This window comes from Balaenoptera ricei, chromosome 7 (assembly GCF_028023285.1).
Source record: "Balaenoptera ricei isolate mBalRic1 chromosome 7, mBalRic1.hap2, whole genome shotgun sequence".
NCBI classification, from domain to species: domain Eukaryota; kingdom Metazoa; phylum Chordata; class Mammalia; order Artiodactyla; family Balaenopteridae; genus Balaenoptera; species Balaenoptera ricei.
Genome location: NC_082645.1, coordinates 5,611,556 through 5,633,582, shown reverse-complemented (window position 1 = coordinate 5,633,582; position 22,027 = coordinate 5,611,556). Strand labels below are relative to the sequence as shown.

The 22,027-nt window shown below is 35.7% G+C and overlaps 1 protein-coding gene across 1 annotated transcript in view; it reads right to left on the bottom strand.

The window, feature by feature from the left end:
• DPP10 (dipeptidyl peptidase like 10) overlaps window positions 1–22,027 on the bottom strand; it is a 675,810-nt gene that overhangs the window by 499,810 nt on the left and 153,973 nt on the right. Inside the window, exon 2 of the mRNA XM_059927100.1 lies at window positions 14,871–14,985. Coding sequence (XP_059783083.1) covers window positions 14,871–14,985 — 115 coding nt within the window. The remainder of the gene's footprint in view (window positions 1–14,870; window positions 14,986–22,027) is intronic.

Sequence of the window (22,027 nt, the reverse complement as noted above, 5' to 3'; positions counted from 1 at the left end):
AAGTTGGACTCCCCACCTTACACCATACCCAAAAATTAACTCAAAATCATTCACTGCCCTAATGCTATGAGCTAAAACCATAAACCTCTTTAAAAAACATACAGGTAAATCTTCATGCCTCTGGATTTAGCAATGGATTCTTAGATACAATACCAAAAAAGATAAGCTGGGCTTCATAAAAATTAAGAAGTTTTGTGCATCAAAGGACAGTGTCAAAAAAGTGAAGACAACCTACAGAATAGAAGAAAATATTTGCAAATCATATATCTAGCAAGAGATTAATATCCAGAATATAGAACTACAACTCAACAACAATAAATCAAACAACTCAATTAAAACATGTGCAAAAGACTTGAATAGACCATTCTTAAACGAAGATACACAAACAGCCAATAAGCATATGAGAAGATGCTCAACAACACTAATCATTCGGGAAATGCATATTAAAACCAAATGAGATGTCACTTCAAACCTCTTGGATGACAATCATAAAATAAATGGAAAATAACAAGTGTTGATGAGGATGTGGAGAAACTCGTAAATGTATATATTGCTGTTGGAAATGTAAGACGGTGTAGTTGCTGTGGAAAATAGTCTGGTAGTTACTCAGAAAGTTAAACATGAATTAGCACATAGCCCCGCAATTCCATTCCTGGACATATACTTATCAAAAAATTGAAAACAAGAACTCAAAAAAAAACCCAATGCATGTACACACATGTACATAGCAGCTCTATTCCCAATAGCCAAAAGGTGAAAACATTCCAAATTTCCATCAGTGATTGGATGGATGGATGGATGAATCAATGAATGGATAAACAAATTGTGATACATACATACAATGGACTACTATTCAGCCATAAAAGGGAATGAAGTGCTGATATGTGAAAACGTGGATGAACTTCTAAAACATTATGTTAAGTGAAAGAAGTCAAACTAAAAAGGTCACATATTGTTTGATCCCATTTGTATGAAATATTCAGAATAGGTAAACTGGTAGAGACAGAGCTAGACTGGTGACTGTCAGGAGCTGGGGCAAGTGGAAAATGGGGAGTAACTTCTTAATGGGCACAGGGTTTCCTTTTGGAGTGATAACATGTTTTGGAACTATATAGAGTTAGTGGTTACACACATTGTGAACATACTAAATGCCACTGAACTGTTCACTTCAAAGTGGATAATTTTATGGTATATGGCATTACCCATATGGTATAACCCATATAAAAAAGTAAGTTCATTGGCGTTGTTTCCCTAATATTGTATAATTGCTGGTGTTTCTCTAGAAAAAAACAGGGTAGGCTGTGAGTCTAGGATCAGAGGTCTTCTACACCCCATGCAAAAGTCAAATTATTACGCACAGATTTAAGGCACAATTTTCCATTTAAGTAAGGATGTTTCCCAAGTCTAGCTTCACTGATTCCAGTTTTTCTAGAGAGTTTTCTCAGTTGGAACTTACATTCAATTGAACAATCTTAGACCAAGAGAAAAGAGTGTGAAAAAAATAACCCAAAACAATGAACAAACACTGAAATTGTTCCAAGATAAATTTTCATTTTGCAGAGCAAAGGCAGAGAGTGGGATATTATTTAGTTTAAAATACTGTTTAACTTAAGGGTAATTTCTTTTTACAGATGTTGTATCTTCTCATACCTAATGAATGAATTCTGGAATGAGGTGGCTTCAGTTACACTTCAAAGCCACTTCAAGGCCAAGGAACTGGATATTAAAAGTCCCTGGCAAATAATTGCATATTAAAATATCCCCTTTCAAAAATACAGGGGGCTAATGTACGCTAATTTTTTTTTCCATGAGGAGGGGCAATTGGATACAACACCCTCACTTAAGGAAACTTTCCCTCTCAAAGACCAGGCTATTTTGATCCCCCATTTTTCCCCAGGCTATCATATTCCTAAAGCAAGTATTTCTTTTAAAAGAAGGCAAATAAAAAAATATGACAACATATTTAAAGTTGTACAGTGACATGTAAATAGTTTTGATACACTGTGGTTTACGAAAGAAAAGGTTCACTTACATTTTATCATGAGTGTTTGAAGTTTTAGAAAAAAATATGATAGCTGAAAGAATTTACATGTACACTTTCCAGTCACCTACTTCTGTCACTTCTTCCCTAACTACCCCTTGGCCACCCCAGCTTAATTCCTTCTTTGCTTTGCATTCCCTTTTGGAAATATACAGAATTAATTCACTCATTTAAAAAAAAAAATCAAGGCTCAGAATAAAAGCACAGTTCATTTTGCTCTCTTTTTTTTTTTCTCAAATGTTTCTTGCCCATACTTTGCATAGGTACAATATAGAGCTTAACTTAACTTTTATTTCAAAGGTTAAGACAGGTGCTAGAACCAAAATGGCCTGGGATAGGGACCCAGCTTCCCCATATTCTAACTGTGTGACAGGCAATTTACTGTAACTTGTAACACTCAGCCAAATAATGTAGAATATGAATAAATTAATAGTATCTATTTCATGTTAGGGGTGCGATGATAAATAAAGTAGTACATTTAAAGCACTCAGTACAATACCTGGAATGTAACAAGCAGATAATAAATAAATGTTACTTATTAAAACAGATTCTCTTCTGACTCTTATAAAAATGAACACATTATAATGTAAACTAAATCCCTTATTTATCTGATTGGACAATACAAAAAGATGAAAATAAGTAAGGAAATCAAATCTGACTTAAAAATAGAAATGCAACTATAAAGCAAAGACAAAAAATATAACTACTCTGACTTTATTAGTGACAGAGAAAATTATTTTTTATTTAACATAAGAGATAAATCTAGTAGAAAAGCAACCACAGTCCATGTTATCTGGGGGGAAACTGTTAGAATCTGTCACTGTTTTCTCTTTGGCAGCCTGATTATGCCTGGGTAATACCATATTAAAATGTGTTCATCTGTGCTGTTCTTGGAACAACAAGCAGAGACAATTTAGCTTATGCCTATCAATACAACATATCTCTCTTTTTAATTCAACAAAATAAAATAAACGATTTGCATATTGGTGGATGTTGATGTTTACAAGTGAGTAATGCAAATTTCAAAATATGTAAAACATTATTTCCCCCTCATAAAAGCATAATGGGATATTTTAATCGCTGCTTTGACATTTTAAAACACAGGTCAGATGCTTAAATGACACCTTTTAAATTAGAGCTGCCAAGAGATTGCTTGAAACATAATATAACATGACATTTTAACTAACTATAACCAGGAGCTATTATTGTCTCAGAATATAATAGTAACCAGAATAAATTCATTTTGAGTTTTTGCATAACAATAACAAATCAGATGTCACCTGTCCAATAAAGCACTTAATTTTATCAACTGTTTTCTCGAAAATTATCTTTTTTATAAATAGGGACAGATTAATATTTTTAAAGCCTAATTTGAAAGGGTCAAGACATTCCTTTAAAAAATGTGGGGGGGCGGAGTCAATATGGCATATTAGGAGGATGCAGAATTTGCGTCTCCTCAAAACTAGGGCACCTACCAGGCAACGGTGGGGGACCACGGACACCTAAGGGGATGGCAGGTACCCCAGTGACCGGTTGTTTCAATTATAGTTTTATTTTTTCTAATATAATTTTTATCTTTCTAATTTCATTTTGTTTTTTATTCTTTGATATTGTACTGCTCCTGTTTTTCTTTCTTTCATTTTTTTTTTGTTTTTTGTTTCTTTTTAACCGTGCCATGAAGCTCACAACATCTTGGTTCCCAGGCCAGAGGTCGGGCCCAAGCTCCTGTGATGGGAGCTCTGAGTCCAAACCGGTGGAATAACAGAGAACCTCAGACACCAGGGAAGATTAATCACAGTGAGGCCTCCTGGAGGTCCTCATCTCAGCACCAAAACCCAGCTCTATTGAACTGCCTGCGAACTCCAGTGCTGGATGTCTCAGGCCAAACAACCAGTAAGACAGGAATAAAGCACCACCCATCAAAAATAAAAAAATTAAACTACAAAAGATATGTTATACCTGAAAAAGAATTCAGAGTAATGATAGTAAAGATGCAAGGTAAAAACCTACAAGACCAAATAAATGAAGAAGAAATAGGCAACCTACCTGAAAAAGAATTCAGAGTAATGATAGTAAAGATGATCCAAAATCTCGGAAACAAAATGGAGAAAATACAAGAAACAGTTAACAGGGATCTAGAAGAACTAAAGAGCAAACAAACAGTGATGAAAAACACAATTACTGAAATTAAAAATACTCTGGAAGGAATCAATAGCAGAATAACAGAGGCAGAAGAACGGATAAGTGAGGTGGAATATAAAATGGTAGAAATAACTGCCAGGGAGCAGAATAAAGAAAAAAGAATGAAAAGAATTGAGGAGAGTCTCAGAGACCTCTGGGACAACATAAAAGCACCAACATTTGAATTATAAGGGTCCCAGAAGAAGAGAAAAAGAAAGGGTCCGAAAAAATATTTGGAGAGATTATAGTTGAAAACTTCCCTAACATGGGAAAGGAAATAGTCAATCAAGTCCAGGAAGCCCAGAGAGTTTAATACAAGAAAAACCCAAAGAGAAACACGCTGAGTCACATATTAATCAAACTATCAAAATTTACATACAAAGAAAAAATATTAAAAGCAGCAAGGGAAAAGCAACAAATAACATACAAGGGAATCCCCATAAGGTTAATAGCTCATTTTTCAGCAGAAACTCTGCAAGCCAGAAGGGAGTGACAGGACATATTTAAAGTGATGAAAGGGAAAAACCTACAACCATGATTACTCTACCCACCAAGATTCTCATTCAGATTTGATGGAGAAATTAAAACCTTTAGAGATAAGCAAAAGTTAAGAGAATTCAGCACCACGAAACCAGCTTTACAACAAATGCTAAAGGAACTTCTATAGGCAGGAAACACAAGAGAAGGAAAAGACAAACAAAAAAACCCCAAAACAATTAAGAAAATGGTACAGGAACATACATATTGATACATATTGATAATTACCAAAAATGTAAATGGATTAAATGCTCCAACCAAAAGACACAGACTGGCTGAATGAACACAAAAACAGGACCTATACATATGCTGTCTACAAGAGACCCATTTCACCCTAGGGACACATACAGACTGAAAGTGAGGGGATGGAAAAAGATATTCCATGCAAATGGAAATCAAAAGAAAGCTGGAGTAGCAATGCTTATATCAGAAAACTAGACTTTAAAATAAAGACTATTACAAGAGACAAAGAAGGACACTACATAATGATTAAGGGATCAATCCAAGAAGAAGATATAACAATTGTAAATATTTATGCACCCAACATAGGAGTACCTCAATACATAAGGCAAATACTAACAGCCATAAAAGGGGAAATCGACAGCAACACAATCATAGTAGGGGACTTTAACACCCCACTTTCACCAATGGACACATCATCCAAAATGAAAATAAATAAGCAAACATAAACTTTAAATGATACATTAAACAAGATGGACTTAATTGATATTTACAGGACATTCCATCCAAAAACTACAGAATACACTTTCTTCTCAAGAACTCAAAGAACATTCCCCAGGATAGACCATACCTTGGTCACAAATCAAGACTTGGTTAATTTAAGAAAACTGAAATTGTATCAAGTGTCTTTTCGGGCCACAATGCTATGAGACTAGATATCAATTACAGGAAAAAAATTTCTGTAATTACAAACACATGGAGGCTAAACAATACACTACTAAATAACCAAGAGATCGCTGAAGAAATCAAAGAGGAAACCAAAAAATACCTAGAAACAAACCTATGGCATGCAGCAAAAGCAGTTCTAACAGGGAAGTTTATTGCAATACAATTCTACATCAAGAACCAAGAAAAATCTCAACTAAATAACTCAACATTACACCTAAAGCAATTAGAGAAAGAAGAACCAAAAATACCCCAAAGTTCGCAGAAGGAAAGAAAACAGAGATCAGATCAGAAATAAATGAAAAAGAAATGATAGCAAGGATCAATAAAATTAAAAGCTGACTCTTTGAGAAGACAAACAAAATTGATAACCATTAGCCAGACTCATCAAGAATAAAAGAGAGAAGACTCAAATCTATAGAATTAGAAATGAAAAAGGAGAAGTAACAACTGACACTGCAGAAGAAGAAAGGATCATAGAGATTACTACAGGCAACTATATGCCAACAAAATGGACAACCTGGAAGAAATGGACAAATTCTTAGAAAAGCACAACCTTCAAAGAATGAACCAGGAAGAAATAGAAAATATAAACAAACCAATCACAAGCACTGAAATTGAAACTGTGATTTAAAATCTTCCAACAAACAGCCCAGGACCAGATGGCTTCACAGAAGAATTCTATCAAACATTTAGAGAAGAGCTAACACCTGTCCTTCTCAAACTCTTCCAAAATATAGCAGAGGAAGGAACACTCCCAAACTCATTCTACGAGGCCACCATCACCCTGATACCAAAACCAGACAAAGATGTCACAAAAAAGAAAATACAGGCTAATATCTCTGAACATAGATGCAAAAATCCTCAACAAAATACTAGTAAACAGAATCCAACAGCACATTAAAAGGATCATATACCATGTTCAAGTGGGGTTTATCCCAGGAATGTAAGGATTCTTCAATATATGCAAATCAATCAATGTGATACACCATATTAACAAACTGAAGTATAAAAACCATACAATAATCTCAATAATGCAGAAAAAGCTTTCAACAAAATGCAACATCCATTTATGATAAAAACTCTCCAGAATGTAGGCATAGAGAGAACTTACCTCAACATAATAAAGGCCATATATGACAAACTCACAGCCAACATCGTTCTCAATGGTGAAAAAGTGAAACCATTTCCACTAAGATCAGGAACAAGACAAGGTTTCCCACTCTCACTGCTATTATTCAACATAGTTTTGGAAGTTTTAACCATAGCAATCAGAGAAGAAAAAGAAATAAAAGGAATCCAAATCGGAAAAGAAGTAAAGCTGTCACTGTTTACAAACGACATGATACTATACATAGAAAATCCTAAAGATGCTACAAGAAAACTACTAGAGCTAATCAATGAATTTGGTAGAGTAGCAGGATGCAAAATTAATGCACAGAAATCTCTTGCATTCCTATATACTAATGATGAAAAATCTGAAAGAGAAATTAAGGAAACACTCCCATTTACCATTGCAACAAAAAGAATTAAATACCTAGGAATAAACCTACTTAAGGAGACAAAAGACCTGTATGCAGAAAACTATAAGACACTGATGAAAGAAATTAAAGATGATACAAACAGATGGAGAGATATACCATGTTCTTGGATTGGAAGAATCAACATTGTGAAAATGACTATACTACCCAAAGCAATCTACAGACTCAATGCAATCCCTATCAAACTACCACTGGCATTTTTCACAGAACTGGAACAAAAAATTTCGCAATTTATATGGAAACACAAAAGACCCCGAAAAGCCAAAGCAATCTTGAGAAAGAGAAACGGAGCTGTAGTAATCAGGCTCCTGGACTTCAGACTATACTACAAAGCTACAGTAAACAAGACAGTATGGTACTGGCACAAAAACAGATCAATGGAGCAGGATAGAAAGCCCAGAGATAAACCCACACACATATGGTCACCTTATTTTTGATAAAGGAGGCAAGAGTATACAACCCTCAGAATGGGAGAAAATATTTGCAAATGAAACAACTGACAAAGGATTAATCTCCAAAATATACAAGCAACTCATGCAGCTCAATATTAAAAACACAAACAACCCACTCCAAAAATGGGCAGAAGACCTAAATGGACATTTCTCCAAAGAAGATATACAGATTGCCTACAAACACATGAAAGGATGCTCAACATCACTAATCGTTAGAGAAATGCAAACCAAAACTACAATGAGGTATCACCTCACACCGGTCAGAATGGCCATCATGAAAAAATCTACAAACAATAAATGCTGGGGAGGGTGTGGAGAAAAGGGAACCCTCTTGCACTGTTGGTGGGAATGTAAATTGATACAGCCACTATGGAGAACAGTATGGAGGTTCCTTAAAAAACTAAAAATAGAACTACCATATGACTCAGCAATCCCACTACTGGGCATATCCCCTGAGAAAACCATAATTCAATGAGTCATGTACCACAATGTTCATTGCAGCACTATTTACAATAGCCAGGTCATGGAAGCAACCTAAATGCCCATCAACAGACAAATGGATAAAGAAGATGTGGCACATGTATACAGTGGAATATTACTCAGCAATAAAAAGAAACGAAATTGAGTTATTTGTCGTGAAGTGGATGGACCTAGAGTCTGTCATACAGAGTGAAATAAGTCTGAAAGAGAAAAACAAATACAGTATGCTAACACATATATATGGAATCTAAAAAAAAAAAAAAGTTCTGATGAACCTAGGGGCAGGACAGGAATAAAGACACAGATGTAGAGAATGGACTTGAGGACATGGAGAGGGGGAAGGGTAAGCTGGGACGAAGTGAAAGAGTAACACTGACATATATACACTACCAAATGTAAACTAGATAGCTAGTGGGAAGCAGCTGCATAGCACAGGGAGATCAGCTTGGTGCTTTGCTACCACCTAGAGGGGTGGGATAAGGAGGCTGGGAGGGAGACACAAGAGCGAGGGGATATGGGGATGATATACATATGCCTATAGCTGATTCACTTTGTTATACAGCAGAAACTAACACAACATTGTAAAGCAATTATACTCCAATAGAGATGTTAAATAAATAATAAATCTGGTGTCTAAGACGATAGTAAGAGAGAATTCTTTGCCTCAAAGTCATATTTGCAGGCACATATCAAGGCAAAGTGATGAATTCAAGTCAGTCTGATACAAAGGTCAATTTAATCACTCTATCTTCTGTACACTGTCCACAAACTAGGTACCTAAAGTCATCCCAATTCTGCTGGCCTTAGACGTATTATCTAGAAAACTACTCTACTTTCTTTAAATTGGTGTTATGAGGAATGAATGAGATGATTGTTCACTCCCTTTGGAAAATATCTGTAAATTGGTATTTCTTCGAAGGAAGGCACACATCCTTAAATGTTAACTTCCAGTCTTTGTTTTGTTTATTTTTCAGGATAGGATTGCACAAATTTCTCAGGTTCTCTCTACTTCCTTGGTTCTAAATTTTGGCTCAAATGAACTACGTGAACCTAATTTCATGGATCAAATCCTCATCTGACATTAAAGATTTAACTAATCATCAACATCACAGTGGCAATCTCAACCTCGGTAAATTATTTTCCAAAATGGAATCTGAATCTACTGTAAAACTCTTACTATTCGAGATACATCTCTAAGGGAAAATACAGACATTTATATAGTGGAAGTGGACAATCCTTATTAAATTATTGTTTAACTGAGATCAAGCAGAGTTCTGGTATCTTATACCTGAGTGCTTGACTTCTTTTATACTCTGATAGAACTGTGACAATCAACCCAAATGCTCACCTAGAGAAGGCACTAAAGGAATAAAGAATTGCCTAAAAGCAAGAGCTAGAGCTAACGATGAAGACACAATTTCAGTGCCTTACAATGTTGTCTTTAGTCAACCATGAGAGTAAATTAACCTGATGACTTTGTTTTGACACTGACTGATTACAGACATTAATCAAAGGGCAACAGGCCACTGCTGCTGAAGAACTGGTGGAATATACGCAGTGCATAGGTGGTCATTTCAACATGGCAATCAGACTTAAGAGCTTGATGAATATCCTCTACCAAATACATTGTAACTCATAAAATACGCTTCTCTATTTTCCAAACAGGTCAAAATGGGTAACTGTATTCTGTGTGAAATGTTTCCTAACCATGTTCACCGTCATTCTGCATATTAAATATAAATATGAGACTGCAGAGTAAATGCATAGCTACCTAAAACTGGCTTCCAGAACTTTAAGCGTGAATGTACACCCATATATTTGTAGAGTATAATTACTGATCTTATTGTTACCTATTCTGAAAATAAATGTGGATACTCTTTTTTCTTTAAATGACTTAAATACAAACAACAACAACAAATATGTGGGCTGGACCAATACATCCGAAAAAGTGCCCTTTAATCCGAAAAAAAATTTTCTTTCGGAAATAGTTACTTATTAAAGAAATACTTGAATTGTTAACCTACTCTTCAAAAATAATTAGGACTTCTTTTCACAAGGCATGGAAGTTGCTGACAACCTTGGAAATTAAGACACCTGTGTCAAATTACTTCTGTAATAAAATTTGCAATCAAACCAAAATTACAATGAACATGTGTTTCTCTGGTTATAGGCTTGCATTCCTTAGCACTTACCTGCAAAATGTGATGCTATTTTGAGCAAAACAGTTTCTAAATCATTTCTTAGACTAGATAATTCCTTGTATCCTTTCTCCCTCACCCACCCCCCTCCAAAAAATTAAATATAATTTAAAGGTAGAAGGGGCTTAGTGAGAGAGCTCACCAGATTTAGTCTGTTGCTATACTTGTTACTAAGCAAGCCACCATTATTGCTGTTGTTGTTTTATTAGATCACAGATATTAGAGCTGTAATGAACTTCAAGAAATCACTTCAGTTTCTGGCAAACCAAAGATGCCCTTTTCTTCAAGAAAACACTTGGGATCAAAGGAGGTAAGTGATTTGCCCAAGGTCGTATACTGTAAGTCCCCTACATACAAACGAGTTTTGTTCCAAGAGCGCATTCATAAGTCCAATTTGTTTGTAAGTCCCACAAAGTTAGCCCAGGTACCCAACTAAACAAATCGGCTATATAGTACTATAGTGTAATAGGTTTATAATACTTTTCACACTAATAATACATAAAAAACAGACACAAAAAATAAAGAAAACATTTTCAATCTTACAGTACAGTACCTTGAAAAGTACAGTAGTACAGTACAACAGCTGGCATCCAGGGGCTGGCATCGCGTGAACAGGCAAGAAGAGTTACTGACAGGAGGAGGGAGAGGAGGTGGGAGATGGTAGAGCTGAACGATCGTCAGCAGTAAGAGACGCAGGGCAAGCTGCACGTGGCAATGTACGCCGGACACGTGAACTAACTTACGTGATTAGACAGGTGAATGCGTGCCTATTCGAATCTTTGAAAGTTTGCAACTTGAAGGTCCGTATGTACGGGACTTACTGTAGCTATAAAGGTGTCGAATTTCTGACCCCAACACTTACTGGAAGGATTGTTCTAGAGTCAGCTCTTTATCCTAAAAGGTCAAGTGTCTTGCTGAGTAATTTCAGAATCAGAAGTTTCCCTTCCTGTCATGGATTCCCCTTCCTGGTTGAAAGTTTCCATCTGTCTGACTGGCTTTACCTAGAAAGCCGGGACTTGGGGACATACTTGTGAACAAAGGAAAGGTTAGAGGGGGTTGTTGCATGTTATTCCCTCAGTTGGAGGTTTTCCCTCGCAGGTCTATCCTAGCACTGCTGAGGGTAAAAGGAAGCCTCCGTGTAATCAGGGCACTAGCGTCTGACCACACACGTGCACAGGCACACATGTGCTAAATCAAAAGGCCACACTAATGGTCTCGATGCACATTCTAGCCCTCAGAACCAGAGGTTAAACAAACTCAGTTCTGGTTTTTTTTTTTTCCTGTCTAACGAGGGAGGCAAGACTAGATAACTTCTAAGAGTACTTCTAGGCTTAGGACTCAGGCCACAAACTGTAAGTCTTCTGAGCTTATACTTTACTCTGCTGTTTGGTTTGAGCCCACCATGGAGGCCAAGTAGCCAGGTTGGTATTTGCTCGTTGATAACTCGAGCAAATTCCTAAACCACCATCATTACCTATGTCCACTTCATCAATTTATATCATCTTCCAACCCCTGGTGACATTGAGTTTACAAACAGAGTGTAGAACACAAGTTGTTTTCTGTAACAATACTTTTTCCACTCCAGCATACTGACTTTTATTTTTCATTTCATAACATCCCTGCCAAAAATAACAGTGAAATCTAAAGACATTTGAACATGTGGTATGTAAAACAAACACTAAATTATAAATTTAAATAATAATTGCACTTCCATTTGTGTGATGACTTTCATATGAAATTAACTCTTTGGGTTGGGATATGTGGTTGTTGTGTGCTTGTGTAGCTGGGGAAGAAGGAGATTGGAAGTGACAGATATAAAGCAGGAGATAGTGAGGCCAACTATGATAGTACCTAGAAAGTTGTACTCCATAATTATCTATTGATGTATGAATAAATGAATGAACAGACCACTGAAAGACTGACGCCAGATTAAATATTTAGTATTTTTCCACCTGCCATAATTTAAAATTGAAATCACAGAAGATCTATATTCCTGAAAGACTTTATACTTTTTCTTAGAAATCTCCCTCATACAACACAGTGTTTGGCATCGTGTCTGGCGGTCAATAAGTACTTAATAATAAACATAATAAGAGGAATGCCAGCAGCAGTTCTACAGACTGTACTAAACACCTCAATTTTATTATCTCACTTATCCCTCATAGTAACACTGAGACAGGCTGGGACCTGGGACACTTTGCTGCAGTGCTTGCACCTGGACAAACGTCTTCTTGAGCAACAAAATACAAAGAACTATAAAGGACTAAAAATAACTGCGTGCGTTCCCAGTTGGGGCAAATTATGGACAACGAGATACAAAAAGACCAAAAAAATCCCAACTGCCACTTCTGAAGAGCCAGGAGCAAAAGGAGGTCACTGCGCTTGCCTCTTGCACACACCACCACCAAAGGGGTGGGCAAACCACCTAAGGCCCCCCCTCCCGCCTGACCCCCTGGACACACCCCTACCCTCACCCCATATAAGGATCCAGCTCACCCCCCCACCCTGTTGCTTGTTTTTGCTCCTCCCTGCTACAGCAGGGGCCCCAATAAAGCCTTGCCTGAATTTCTTGTCTGGCCTCTTATCAATTTCTATTGATTAAAGAGGCCAAGAACCCGGGTCAGTAACGACACTGTAAAGTTGGCACTATGAGTTGCATCCATAATACAGATGAGTGAAGGCAAGGTTAAATTATTAGCCAACTTCACAAAACTAGTTCTGTGAGAGCCATAACTCAAACCAAGGTGTATCTTGCTTAAACCCTCGCTTTAACAAATGAATAAGTGCATGACAAAATGAATGCAACTATCCTGTGTTTTTATTACTGGGGCAACTTGGTAAGGGTTGGGTAGAGGAGGTTTAATTTACTGAGTGACCAAGATCTTTGTTATACCAAACTCCCAAAGACACCAAGGTATCACTATGGCCTCAGAGAGTTCACAAGAAAACCTGAGAAACTGAATCACTGGGAAAAGGATACTAGAATCAGATGGAAGAAAGTTCAAGAGAAACACATAGGTATTCTCTGATACTAATCTCTTCCATCTGGTTGATAGTCATCAATAGAAGCAATGAAGCCACGTCATTCATTTTTTTAAGAATTATGTCAAAATTCCTATGTTTAAGTGAAACACTATGCTGAACATAAGCTCATTTTCCTTTAACAAAGATTCTTGGCAATCGGCAGCAACTCACAGCCATCACATTGCTCAATTACACTGTACTGCAGGTGTACAAATGAGGCTGTTAAGAGACGGTTCCTGAGAGAATGATGGATGATCCACCTCTTAGAAGAGAAATTTTTTCCTTTCTTTTTTTTTTTTAAAGTCTCCTTCTCTTCCGTTTCCTCTCTCCCGACTCCCTTAATTTCTTTCTCGATCTCTTCATATGTTAAATAACAACTACAAACTATATCTTTGGAAATCTATACATTTCAAAGCCAATGTTTTTACCAAGATGGTATATGTCACAAAGTACCATACTGGAACACCTGATATTGCAATTTGTATAATTAGCCACCATAATTAGTTGACTAAATGACTCTGAAAGAGAGCTTTTGTTAATCAAATGTTGTACATGAGGAAATAAATTCAAGAAATAAATTCAACATGTTTAAGGGGCTTGTAAATAACAAAACTGGGGCAGGAACTGGTTATAAATTTATAGCCTTTAACAACAGGCATACGAGTTGATTTGGGGACTGGCTCAATCCTATCATAGAAATGACCATTTTTCTCACCGCCATACATGGTGATCAGTTTTTGAGCAAGCTAGTTGGGTGGGTTGTAGTAGCATGACAAACTTTTTTGTTCCTGGCAGGCAGTTTGGGAGTTTAAAATGTGAGCAGCCTTTCTCTGCCTTCTGTGTTATCACCTACCAAAGAGCAGTAAAACTTCTGAGTACTGAAATAAACCGCAGAGAACAATTAAACTTACTGATAATTTATATAGTAGTTTTCAACTATTTAACATAAAGAACACAATTTAAAGAGTAGTGCAAGAGCAAACTGGAGAGGGTCTTTAGACAGAGAGAAACTGGGAATGTATAAACTGCAGAGAAAGACGAGAGAAAGAAAGTGGAAGTGTCTCATTTAGAGGCTTAGCTCATTTTCTTTTGATCTAATCCTCTTTGTCTGTCAAATCCTCCCTTACCACTGTCATTATAGTTGGGCTGTCTCCTATATATGGAAACTTCCAGACTCCACTCCCTCATCTCCACCCACAATAAAAGTCAAATGTGTCCCGCATTTATTAAATTGACAAACATAACAAGTCTCTAAACAGCATTGGAGACCAAAGATTTCCTTGGCATTCTCAATATATATATTTTACATTTCAGCTTCTCCCAAATATCTTGCATGGTATTTAAACCACAAAATGACTGTGCCATTTGAGAAATGTCTGGTTATTCATTTTTTTATTCCAACCAATGCTAATGTGTCCTAAGATACCACATATGACTACCCTCTTAAGGCATTTGAATGTGAAATTATCATCCACAATACCATCATAAGATAGTAATAAAGACAGATTACCTGGGGTTAAGAGGATGACTGACATAGTGATGAGTGAGCATACAACTAAAATCACCAGCAGGGCAATAGCAATTCCCTTCCAGTTTCTCTGTGGAGGGCTGTTACTTCCCAGTTCCTACCGAGATAGAAAAAAAAAAGAAGTTTCATAATTATACATGCTCCAAGAGAAATGTATTCATAAAGGAATGATTCAGTGCATGGAAGAATCACAGTTTGAAAGCTGACTAGAATCCTCTTCCTCTTCGGTAGCTCATTTAATTATTCAAAGGTGCATATATTATAAATGGCTATCTTTTGGGGGGCAATCTTATTTCTCCAAGAGATAAAGCAGCAAAGGTTTCTGCCTGCTGTCTAAAATGTGGATGGCATTAAAATACATTGAATATAAACACTAGGATGATAGCCAAAATACTCTGCAAAATAATTATGTAAATAAAGTGTGCCCATTTACATTGGAACCTACAATAAAGATTTAAATATTAATATTCCTGAAGCACTATAGACTACTTTTCTAACTGGTAAGGGGAAAAAAGATTAGTGATGAGAAAATCATTCAAAATGCCCCTCACTGCAGAGCAGTGCACATTTGTCAACTCAAAAAGTCCTTTTTTTAAACAGTTCCCCTACCACTCATAAATATCAACAGGATGTAGTAACTAAATTAAATGAGTGCTTCTGTATCAATGGTTTACGACATCCTCTCCCTGGGCAGCATGCATGATATTGGCAAGGAGGTATGATTGATGGGGTAGGATAAACTTGAGCATCTCTTACAATACATACAGTAAAGCTTTTCATTTTTCAGATGATCTGTGTTCTATTCTGCTGACTAGAAATATATGAGCATCATTCACCAAAGTAAAGCACAGACCACACTAGTTTGAAATAAATGCCAGATTTTCTTTGTAATAAAGTTTATAAAACACTAAGCTTCTTGTTTCTTTCTTCCTACCCCAATCCCCAGCCTCTTTTCCTCCAGTCCTAATAGAGCCTTCTTTATTCAGAAATAGTCAAATGATTTGGGGACAAATGAAACAAAACGTAAAGGTTTCCAGTTCACTGTATTTGCACAAATCACTCAAGAAGCCACAGTCTTCCTTTAAACAAAGATAAGTAAAATAGCAAACATTTGATAAACTATAAATGGCTTTTTGTGACTCACAGTTTAAAGCACTGAAGCCAATTTTCATATAGGGATAGTGGCATTCAGTTCTGCAATAAACTCTTTGGACTTAAAGAACTAGGTCCTAAATAAATGCAAGAAGAAACCATGCATAGGAGGTATTTTGTTATTGTTTGTTTTTCCCCTTCTCAGATCAGTAGCTTTAGGTTTTTCACTCTGATGAACCAAATCCGGCAGAAATCAATTCCAATCTTTTTTCTAAAATGGCTCACTTCATACCTCATTTTCATGCTTATTAATGCTTACTGTCCAATACCTCTATCCCTTCTGCATTTTGGTTAGAATTTCCATTCATAAACTTATTCCACATAAATCGAAACAGTAGATTAGCAAATCATCAGCGTTTAAGTAACAGCATCAAGAAAAGCAATAGTTGTCTTAAGACCATAAACCCTTTTCTGGAATGCAACGTGACTGCAGGTTTCTTGGGCAATTTCTTTGTCAGAATCTGTGTGGTGTGATGACCAGTTATTCTCCATATTAAGGCTCTATTTAAGACTACTCGGGGGCTTCCCTGGTGGCGCAGTGGTTGAGAATCTGCCTGCCAATGCAGGGGACACAGGTTCGAGCCCTGGTCTGGGAAGATCCCACATGCCACGGAGCAACTGGGCCCGTGGGCCACAATCGCTGAGCCTGCGCGTCTGGAGCCTGTGCTCCGCAACAAGAGAGGCGATGGTGAGAGGCCCGCGCACCGCGATGAAGAGTGGTCCCCACTTGCCGCAACTAGAGAAAGCCCTCGCACAGAAATGAAGACTCAACACAGTCATAAATAAATAAATAAATAAATAAAAGAACGTGAATTTCTTTAAAAAAAAAAAAAAAAAAAAGACTACTCGGAAGCCAGAATGGTAGATTAGAGAGGCAATGCTATACGTAGATGCCTATGCTGGGCAAAAAGTTGTGAAACACCCATCTCAAGAGCTAAGAGATAATGAAAGAAGGGCAACAAACAATAGGAAGTGAGTATCCGGACCAAGAATCATAAACCCTTCCATCTTTATTAACTCAAAGGGAGGTAAGAAAAAGGAAAAAGAATAATTGTAAGCAATTATAACTGACTTCTCAGTCCAGTAAAGCAATCAAGGGGCAATGATAATTTTTAATCTACTGACTCTGATCTTGATTCACTGTCACTGGAACGCAAGACAAATTATTAGACAAATGTGTTCAGAGTGTGTTTTTCAGTTTTTGAATATGATGTAACTATGCAATGTCTACCAAGCATTGTCTAACAGCAATAACAGATATCTTATTATGTGTCTTGAATTGTACTGAGTACTTTATATTCACAATCTCACAAAATCCTCATGAGAATTAGGTGAGATTACTATTATTTTGACAAATCTGCAGGTGAGAAACATGGGATTTAGAGAGATAAACACCAAACCGCTTACTGCTAATAAGTGGGACGTCTCAAGGTCCAATCCATAAAAGTCTAGCCTCAGAAACCACACTCACACACTATAATATGCTATTCTAAAAGGAGCTATTTCTTGAATCAATCAATAAGCCAATGAATCAAGGAATGATTTGAACCCCTACATAATAATAGTTGTACTTTAATACCTTTGATCTGAGAAAATTCACAATTTTATAAAAGCTCTTCTGAAGTCTGTAATGCTTTCAAATAAACTCATATTTTCCCAGGAATGGCAGACTAGGAAAAATACACCATTTTAAAAAATGGTAAAACACGTTTGAGTACAAAATACTTTTCTGTTCATAAAGTGATGCACATGAGAATGTCTGGCTCCTCTAAAAATGACCCATCAATACCAAAAGCATCTACAAGTCCCTGTTTTAGGAACTGCAGACTTAATGAACTCTTACTATAATTCCCTCCTTTCCATCCATCTTAAACTCCATCACTATTATAATATTTCTAAAGCACGGTTTTACTTACATCACTTTATTCCACAAAGTCCTTTAATGTCTCTACATTATCTAAAGAATTAAGTGCAAATGTGTGAGTCTAGAATAACAATGGTCTATAGCCAAGCTCCAGTCTTCTCATCCAACTTGATCTTTTTTTTTTTTTTTTTTGAGAAAGAACACTACCCTATACTGCTCTGATTACCATTTCCAACATACGCCTCAGATGCTTCAAACTTCACCTAACCATTCCACTCCCAGTTTTTTCTCCAATTCCTTTCATATGCATCCAATTACAGACATTGTCAATCATCCAACATCCTGCTCAAATGTCTCTTCTCTTGAAAATTTCCCCCAATTATGCAAGCCAGATATAATTTTCCTTCTGAAAAAAAAAAATGCCTAAAATGCATTGTACCAATAGGTTTGAGACCAACTCTGCTACTTAATAGCTATGAGATTGCAAACAACATGCCTCTGCGATTTCCTAAGCCTCAGGCTTTTTTTTTTTAGCTGAACAACTGGAATAATAACAATAATTATTTTTAAATGTAACAAGGATTAAAACAAATTATTCAAACAAAGCTCTTACTTAAATGTACAATAAGACAGTTCACACTAAGTGAACTTCTTGGAATGTTCTTCCTCAGTACACTTGCACATGTCACTCTTTCTCTCTCTCTCATCATTTCAGGTCTCAATCTCAAATGTTCCTTCCTTTGAGAAGCCTTGCCTGGCCACCTTCTACAAAATAACATTCTATATCCACTCTTATTCCTTCAATTAGCTTTATTTTTCTTCATATCATTATCATTTTTGAGTATATTATGTCATATTAAATCATATATCTATAATAATATAAATTAAGTTGTTTAAATGTTCATTTTATCAGTCTCAGCTCTCCAGAATAGAAGCTTTGTGATGTCAGTAACCTAGATCATCTTGTTCTCTGCTAGATCCCTAGCATTTTGAACAGTGTTTGGCACATACTAGGTATGCTACAGATAGTAAACAAATGAATGAATGAATGAATGATAGCAGTTCTGATGATAGTGATGATGATGGTGGTGATGGTAATGCTTAAAGCCATGTATAAACAGCCATCATATCCCTGTCAAAGTTATCTCCTTAAAGTAAGGAGCACATCTTAGATAACTTTATATTCCTTAGACCACTGAACAAATTCTAGTCCTTTTAATAGGTGCTTAGAAAATAGTTGCCCAGTTAATTAAGTGGTATAAATGGTACCTGAAATGGTATTGAGCTACAGTGTCATTAGTTAAATACACATTAATAGCAATTTTTTAAAAAGGAACTACTTGCTATAGATAAATTTGATTGCAATTATTTTTAGCTTCATTTATCTGATGCTTGGATCCCAAAATACCGTTGCCATTCTTCAGTTTATCTTCTTCTTCGACAACCTCAATAATTTCTATTGTTGCTGGAAGCGGTTCTAATTGGCTCTGCTTTTCCATGACTTCCTCCTAGCCAACACCTGAAAGCATACACGCCAGGCCCACAGGACAGGTTTGTGCTGGGCAGCAGCCTGACCTTGCAATGTCATCATCTGAATGCTTTGGAGGCAGCAGAGAGTCAACGTTGGGATATTAAATTCCCTGGAGAGGTTTGAAGGTATAAGAACAAATGTTTAAGAATCCATATATCCAGTTGTTTTTAAAGTCAGTCCTCCAGTGGATAGATGCATAGGTGAAAACACTTGTGTCCAACTGCAGCTGATGTTCAGTGTTGTGATTGTCTAGAGACATTTAGGTGCTGCAGGCCAAACTAAACTCAATCTGTAACCTAGTTATTTATGTTGTGTTTACTGCCAATCAAATTACTCACCACCCTTTAGAGAACAGTTTAGTTTATAAGACGGATGTTCACGACACACATAGTTTACCTAAATCCAAATGCATTTTTAATTTGTTCAAATACAAAGGAAAAAAATGCTAGAAATTATAAGCAGAAAACACCCAAGATTTATATATCATTTCCTTGGGCAAAATAAGGAAAAAAGCTGAACCAACAAATTCAATTTTCTTAAAAATAAGAAAAAGAATATAAATGTATATAATAAATATAAATATATATTCCACTTGCAGTTCCCCTTAAAAAACTCCATGTTCATCTGCCATATGCATCATGAAAAGAAATATGATCCCTCCATATTAAAATTGTATCAAAAAGTAATAACATTTACAGGAAGATACAAGGAGGAAAAATCATCGAGATATTGAAATTATGTCTGTAGATTGGATGAGGGTGTGTTTTAATAAAAATAGATTTTTTTCCATCACATGGTGTTCAAATTCACAAATGTGAATAGTCTCAACTGTGAATAGGTCAAGAAACAGTCCAAAGCATTTACACTTAATAATTGGAAAATATCTTAAAGGAACTTAAGGTACTTTTAAATGTTGTATATTGTTTCATGATATTAGAAAAGCATAGCATTAAGTTAAGACTTTTAAAGCCATCTGTAAAATAATGATTAAAAAATTGATTTAAAAAAATCCTTTTACAACATTCTTAGAAATGTTTAGCCAGCTCTGGCTTGAAAGACCTTGAGATATGGGTATTCAGCAGTTGGCCAATTCTCTTTAAATAATTCTATTTAACAAAATGCACTGGAGTCTTTTAGAATATAGAATATTACACTACATGCAACTGGGAATACAAATTAAAATAAGAACTGTCCCCAGTGAGTTTAAACACTAATGAAGATTTTGTTTACCACCAGTATAGTACAAAGTTGAATAAATAAAGGTAACCCAGCAAATCACAGAATTTTTCTATGGGAAAGAGGGGAGAAGTTATTAACTTCCTTGTACTGATATAATTTTTTTTCTTTGAGCATTCATACAGCATTTCCTAAGAAATAAGGTGCTAAATGTGGTGGGATTATAGAATTACATATACAAAATCTGGAAAAACAAAAGGAATCAGAGGATTTTTTTCTTTTTTAAATAGGTGGAAAGTGTGTATAAAAATACACACTTAGGTACTGGAAAATGGAACAAAGTGTGCATTTTTTTCTTTCTAGCAAAAATAATAATTGACAATATTTACAACCAGGAATAGACCAGTAAACATAAAAGAAATTGAGACAATTTTTTATATAGCTCCACAAAATGACAAGGTCACAGATTTTGCCTCTAAGACACAAATAATTCCTGTGCCATTTGAAACATTTTAGAGTATACTGAAAGAAGGAAAATTCCAAAATTTTAATGTTTACCTTGTCTTGATTGTCTGAAATAGAAAGCACATAAAAAAAAAATTTAAGCTCAATTTAAGAAAAAGAAAGAAATGCAAAAGTACTAAATAAAATTTTAATGAATTCAATGTAGGAGCTCAACATAAATAATAATTAAATACTGTGAGATATCTCCACCACTAGGAGATATAGTCATAGTTCCTTACAACATTTACTGATATCAGTAAAGAAAATATAATCATAGAGATTGTTTTTCATATTTAATTTGCAGTTTAATACTTGTAATACCTACCGCTTCTTAAAATTGCCCATACTTGTGGACACTCACAAGTTCCTCATTTATCATTAGAAGACTCTATGCTAAATAAAGTGCATAGTTTTGGTAAATGATCATATTTCATACAGAAAGTTATACATTTTTCAAAATTACATCTATTACAGTTTTGTGTTATCAGTGCTGAATAAGTGCTACTCATAGTATGAACTATAGACAGCAGCATCAACATCACCTGGGAGCTTATTAGAAATGCAAGACAAAAAAAAATTAAAAAAATAAAAAAAAAAAAAGAAATGCAAGACAAGAGTCTTTTATTGCAATTTGCTCTATTCTTTTTTTAAAAAAATTCTGATTTGGTTTTATCTGTCAACATTAATTTGTTTATAAAAGAACTAGCAATTATCTCAATTGTAATTTGTCATTTATAACTCCCTGATAATTCTATTTGTTTGTGAAACACTGTGAGATGGATCACCATTAAATTAGAAACAAAACAAAGAAGACAGCTATCATCAATATATTTTTCAGTAATAGTTTCACATTTCTATTATCATGATTTAGAGGTTTGGCTGATCATCTATGATTCTGAACCTGTTTAGGCT